Source organism: Mixophyes fleayi, chromosome 1, assembly GCF_038048845.1.
Source record: "Mixophyes fleayi isolate aMixFle1 chromosome 1, aMixFle1.hap1, whole genome shotgun sequence".
Lineage (NCBI taxonomy): Eukaryota > Metazoa > Chordata > Amphibia > Anura > Limnodynastidae > Mixophyes > Mixophyes fleayi.
Window position 1 is genome coordinate 27,535,043 of NC_134402.1, and position 6,998 is coordinate 27,542,040.

Below are 6,998 nucleotides of genomic sequence, written 5' to 3' on the forward strand. Positions count from 1 at the left end.
TATCTTACAAACACTGCCAATTAACTGCAGACCATAGTGCAAAGGTCATTTTTTTCCTCTGTTACCTACAGGAAAGCTGTAAAAGTCACTAAAAGCTGTTTGTTCTTTGTCTTGCCTCCGTAGAATGTGCCGACGATCGGCGTGATAGCGGTGGTCTTGGCTACACATTTATGCGATGAAGTAAGCGTGGCTGGCTTCGGGTACGACCTGAGTCAACCAGATATACCCTTGCATTACTTCGACAACCTTTGTATGAACGCAATGAACAGGCAGCCGATGCACGATGTCGCTTCGGAGAGGAAGCTGCTACAGACACTGGTGCGGGAAGGAGTGGTGAAAGACCTCAGCGGAGGCATACATTGTGATTTCTGTCCCTCCCATCATGATAACATCGTGACCAATGTATAAAACTCTGTTGTTCCGGATTGCCATATAGCGCAAAAAGAGAAGCCAGTCCCCTGCGGAGTATTAGTGATACGCGCAGAACTGTATTCTAACTATCCAAGAACTTGCTCTGCTCCTATTGTAATCTGCAAGCTGTCAGGCTGTACAAACATGGCTGACCTGTTGAAGGAAATACACATTGTACTACCTGGAAATGCTGCAAAACCAACATAAAGTCAACTTTTTCTTCTTAATTCCTGCTTTGTGTACCCGTTTCCTATTCAGAGTGAACCAGCCTATGAATTCACTTGGATTTAGAGATGCCAGGGGAACATGAGGCACATGGATGCTACGGACCACAAAATGGAAGCCACCACTATGTGCAGACAAAATAAACACTTGCATAGCTCAATAGATATGCTTACACTTGATGTTCACATGTGACAGATTTTATTTCATGGATCATGAATTCACCTATTTGTGTGTCCCGGAGCTGTGCCTCTATCATGAGAATGTAACGATATTATCTGCTCCAAATAAGCTACCGAAATGGTGAAGAGGCCGGTAGAGCCCCTGTATTGTCAAGTCATGTGGTACAAGCCACACTCCCTCTCTGGTGACATAATAACTCCGACTTCTGTGTGCACTGTGACATCTTTGGAGACCCAGAGTCACGGGCTGCGCAAATCCTTGTCTTATTATGCGTTGCGTTGGTGGCTTGTTCCTCCTCTATTGGAAAATAACATTTTAAGAAGGGCTGCATTTTATTATTTGAATGTGATGCTGCTATATCTCGTTCCCAGAGACACTGTAAATGTGATGAAACCACTTTTATACCGAAGGACTGGGATTCACACTGTAACTGTGCCTATTTGTAGAGTCGTATATTACTGCTGCCTTGGCCTGCCTAGATGTGTAGCTGTTGCAGGAAATGCAATCCCTAGAACTGCAAGTTTAGTGCGTTGTTCTGTCTCAGAGTGCTATACCCTGCGGCAGGCCTCTTTTTTTTTTTTTAAAAAAAAAAAATTCAGGAAGAAAATATTTGAAACGTAAGATGTTTATTTTCTTAATGTGCAGTCCATTGCTGGCAATGGTGTGTTCAGCATTATTTTGTACCAGTATTAAGCTCTGGTCTCCGCTTGGTTACAGAAAGTCGCTAGCTTTCCAGGGCAATTAGTATAGACGTATTGAAGTGTAGCAAAATGTTTTCTCCCCTCCGCTTATTAGGAAGTTCCCATAAAAGCCAGTACATGATGGCATATCTCGGTCGCCGATCAATTGAACACTTTTTTAAATATAATCCATCACGTCTGTTCACAAATATTTTTATTTATTGTTTCATGTTGGCTTCAGTATAATTGGCCCCCCCCCTTCACTCTATCTTCACAATTATTTGAACCACTTACATTTTACCCTTTGTCGAAACCTTGCTATTTAGGGTGTATGGAAACCTTTGGTATGTATATTGTAAATGTGGTACTTGAATGAACTCAGTCAGTTACCACATTACACAAACGTGGCTCTCTTGTGGTAATCTTGGCTAGCATAGAGAGTTATTTCATTATTAACCCATACTAAGCACTTGGCTATTAGTGAGAGATCCATTTGTTTGAATAAGTGGCTTTATTGAATGTGGGATTTGAGTGTACACAAGCCCATTTTCCACATATGGCATTAGGTATTAGAATTCATCTTCCTTTACAGTACTGGGGGGGGGGGGGAACCGTGTCCATAATATTAATTGATCAGTTTCTAAACATTGCTTTCATCATTGCTTTTGTTTGTGTGTGTTTTCAAGAATGTTGATTTATTATTTTTTTGTAATCATGGACTGTAAATTGTTGCAGAATACTTTATTTTTGATAGATAACTATTACCTTCGAGGTGCCTCTAAAACCACCCCCATAGCTGCCTGACGTCGGTCTTTAAATGCCGCCACACTTAAAACAAATGAATTAAAATATATTGTAGATTGTGGTCCTGGTGCTAAACAGGTATAAATTATATTTTACTTGATTTTTGATGTTCTATGGAAGATGGTGGCGTTTATTATGTAGTGTTGTAGATTACATATTTACAATGTCGTTACTAGCAGGGTAGTTTATGAAGACGAGTCTTTCAGGAATAATTATGTGTTTATATATTATGCACAAAGGCAGAAACCGTCTTACAAAGCATGGCTGTGAGTAGAGCATGATTGTCTTTAATTATTTAATTACTAGCGCATACCTTTAATTACTGACAGGTATATATTATACAGGCTCTGTGGCTCATTGGAGTCTGTCTTAGCTATATATTTTACACGTCAGTAATTAAAGGTTTGAATTGGTAACCCTGTACATTACTTTCACACCTGGAGCACAGTTACCTAAACTAGTGTAGAGGTAACTGGCGGGAAATGAGGTTCTGTAACCCATAACAACCACAGTATGTCAGTTTTCAAGTATTGATTGTAAAATTAAAGTCAATATCTGGTTGCTATGGGCTACAGCACCTTTTTTTGGTGTAGTCCCTATTTTTGATCCTAGGCATCATTAGTAAAAATAATGCTATAATTCAGATCCCCATCGCACTTTGAAGCATGGCCTTTAATACAGAGAATATTCCAGGTTACATAGTCGATCTTCTACGGTTGTTTAGAAAAGATGGACCCACAAATACTCTTACCTCTGTTACGTGCTGAAAGTATAGTTTTATCACAGGTGCCTCCCTCCGAGCTTCATAAACTCTGCTCCTGGACGCCATGTTTGCTGAAATTCCCCTCAGTTGACAAATATTACAGTGCGTCGGTCAGCTTTTGGAGCCAATCTCCTTACCTCAGTCACTGACACCTAGTGTGCCCAGAGGCAGCATTCTCATGCTTATTGGGTGAGCCACAAATGGCTGCCCCCACCGTGCAGGCCACAACGGCATTTCAAATGTTGTACCTTCTCTTCTATTCCGCAGTAGATACGTGAAGCCTATAAACTTCAAATCAGTATCATTTTAACAGAAGAAACCCCGTCTGAAAGGAGACGGTAATAGCTTAAGTTACTGCTCCATCAATAAACAGGTCCATCCTACCCTCAGAAACAGGTGACTAGAACTTTGGGAGCGCTCCCCTTTTGTATCGACGGTCACAGTATCACGTGGGGACACCAAGAGCAGAGCTGCTCAAACCCAGTCATCATCAGGCCATGTTTTCAGGATTTCTGTCTGTAGAAACAGGTGAGATAATTGCTGACCCAGAAAAATCGATTAACGGACCTGTGCATGATGAAAGAAATCCTGAAAACATGAACTGTTTGTAGCTCTTGAGGACTGAGTTTGGGAATCTCTGACCCAGAGTATTTACCTTGATAAACATGTTCCTGAGATATAGGTATAGAACTGCTTGGGGCCACCCGTCTGCCAGACAATCAGATGCTATAACAGTCACTGTAAGAAAGGCCTGACCATCCTGTGGATCTTCAGGTGTTGTGAAACTACAAGTCCCAGCATGCTTGGACAGTAGATAGCAAATCGATAGCTGTCATTTTTGTTTGTTGATGGGAAAAGGACATTATAAAATAAATGTGTCACCATCTTCTATGTTATACAATGGCTGTCATAGTGGAGCCATTGGTAAGGTACAGATTGTTTGGAACAAGGAGTGTGCACAGGAACTGGCATATAACTCCTGACTTTATTATTACCCAGCCCCTTTACCCATACTTTCCCTGCTCTCCATGAATTTCGGAGAGTCCTCCCGGAAAAGTAGTCACCCTCCTGAATCCCTGCGGAGGCGGGGCTTAGTGACACGATTGGTGTCATCAGGATCCAATCCCAGTCACCCCAGATAGGAGGTTAGGACAGCTGGCGAATAGGCCGTGACCTCTCCCCAGGAGGAAGGAAGTTTACTTACAAATTAAAATGTTAAGACTACTTCCACTCAAGTGTAGACCTCTCAGCCATGTGAAGGAAATATCTGACTACAATGTAAATTGGTCAAATGTCATAATGTATTTTTAAAGAATATTTGTAACGAATCATCACCATTTTTATATGACAATATATTTTTTGTGTGTTCGTCTTTATTAGCAGTTTACAAGCTCAGACACATGACTACTGCACTTATTCCTATGTCAAGTACTGGGTTCATTCACTTGGACTTTCATAAATATAGGCTAATGGCAGGAATAGAATCTACTTAAAAAGTGATTTCCATTGGGCCTAGGATTTTGTCTTTTATTTGTCTCTACCTATCCAGAAGAGTTGTGTTCTCTAACCGAAGTCCAGTGACCCTAAAAAGTAACTTATTTTATATACACTGACTACCTGTAATATTCACAAGTGTGGAAGTCACAAGCGTTTATCAGAACTGAAATAGAGTTGCCTCTTTGTATCACACCGTCCTACCTGGCAGGTATATACTGCAACTAAATAATAAAAAATCTATATCCAATAACTAGTTATAACCCTTTCAGTAGAGAGCCTTGTACAGACTGGATACATAAACCCAACACGCTTAACTGTACTGTCGCTTAGCTACCTGACTATAATGTAACTTGATCATTCCACTACAAAATGGAATCTCTGGCAGGTAAACATAGAATATGAGGCAGACAAGAAACCACAGGTTCATTTAGTCTGCCCTACGTGTGTGTGTTATTTTGTGTTTTATGGGGGGTGCCTCCTATCTCTCTGAGCAGTAGCTTCCGGCAGGGCTAGTAACTTCTCTAATTTGTTCATGACCTTTTCCAGATCAATACCTCATACAATGTGACCCCCTCTGATAAGCTTCCTGCAGTCCTATGGAAGTTTCCATAACCTTTGACTTCCTGGCAACTTCATGTCTCCTCTGCTGAAACTGTGAGAACATTGCTTGTTCTGTAAGACACAATGCTGACTTTCTAGTGCCTTTCCAATGCCGTGCCTTGCTGAACAGGAAGTATCATTGTGCTAATTGTTTAAGCTACAATTGTACTGAAATGTATACAATACAAATGCTCTTTTTTGTGCAATCTCAATAAAACAAAGACGAGGAGAAGTGGTTATTTTTCTGTTCCCTGTGTGGATGCAGAAGTGCGCTGTCATTCTCTAGTTTGTTTTGAACTTCTATAAATAGCATGTATGAAATTTATGTATGATTGGAGCAGGTGAAGATTCTAGCACGCTCAGTCCGTGGCTAGGTTCAGCAGAGGCTGCGAGTGAGCGGTGTCCTACCTAAAAAACCTTTCGGCCAGGTGCAAAAACTGAGATGGGCCCCATTCCGGTGGCTGTCATTATTCAGACAGTGGCAATGTCGGCACTTAACCTGCCAACATGAACATGTCGGCAGGCAATATGCTGACACTTCCATTGTGCTGACAGGTGGACAATGTCGATAGTGTGATTGGCGACATACCCAGGACCCGAGGACATTGTTCTTTTAATGTGGGCACTGTGATTGGTGACGTTGTGAATGTCTCCAATCACACTATCGACATTGTCCACCTGTCAGCACAGTGGAAGGGTCGGTATTTAGCCTGCCGGCAGGGTCGACATTTCCACTGTTGGAATTATGTACCCTATCCGCCCATTCGGTGCCCTGGTCATTGCCCCCAATTTCCCTGGCTTAGAATACATACCACACATACAAAACAGACACATATAAAACATGTCAAAAAGACAGCACTTATCCTTACCACTGCATAACCGTGTGTGTCTAGCAAAATGAAAACATGAGGTATTAGTTCATATTTTGATCAAAACATTTAAGCCTGCATCCCAACGTCAAGGGCACCTCATTATATGCAGGTCCTACACTGACCTATATGATTTAAACACTATTAAAATGCAGTTAAAATCAGATGCACTCACCTCCCAGGTATAGCGGTTTACATCTAGCAGAGGCTGGCTTGTGAGCCACATCCAAATGTGCCTTAAATAGGCTTCATGGGCAGCTGCTAAGACAACATAAGGCAATATTTTGAGACAAAACCAGAGAAAAATATAAAACATGCACCATGTTTCTCCACATGTCTACCTTTCGCCTGATGGTGGAGGCTCTTCAGTGCTACCAACATCTGCCCAGCTCGTGTCTCATCCCATTTTTAGTGCTCCTCCTGTCGTCTACTCCCTCTCGTGTCCTGTCTGCGCCCTTTTCTTTTCCTCTAGTTTGTCCTCATGTTTTTGTCCCCTGTTGTCTTGTCCATCTCCTTTAATTGGCACCATGATATTTTCTGCCTCCCTTTCTTTGTCCCTCATTGTGTCATATCAGCCCCTTAGTGTTTCTTCACAATTGTCAGTCTCCCTTTGTTCTTCATTGTCTGTTGTGCACCTCCATTTGTTTATTCCTATTGTCTTTGGTCTGGCACCAATCATATAGGAGTCCTTCATATAGCAAAAGATTACAGTTGCCCTGAAGTAAGGGATCAAGCGGCTCTTTTCCAAGGAGGCAGAAGGGAAACTGTGTGGTGCAGCCAGCATGTCCCCCTTCCTCTGATTACAGATGTGCTCTTAGGGCTGCGTGATCGCTGGGAATTGTGTTGAGGAGGAGGTCATGTACTACGAATGCTCTGGGCAAATAAGATCAAGTTCAGTTTCATTCTCTGTTTTATGACTCGCAGATCTTCACTCACAGCTCCATCTTTCATTAAGAACTGAAGCAGGGG

General features: G+C 41.9%; 1 protein-coding gene across 2 annotated transcripts in view; it reads left to right on the plus strand.

Moving 5' to 3' along the window:
- ST3GAL5 (ST3 beta-galactoside alpha-2,3-sialyltransferase 5) overlaps positions 1-5,392 on the plus strand; it is a 66,989-nt gene extending 61,597 nt beyond the window's left edge. For both annotated transcript variants that reach the window (XM_075194121.1, XM_075194122.1), the window contains one exon: positions 124-5,392. In XM_075194121.1, coding sequence (XP_075050222.1) covers positions 124-408 — 285 coding nt within the window. In that variant the 3' untranslated portion in view covers positions 409-5,392. The remainder of the gene's footprint in view (positions 1-123) is intronic.
- Positions 5,393-6,998: the final 1,606 nt, after the last annotated feature.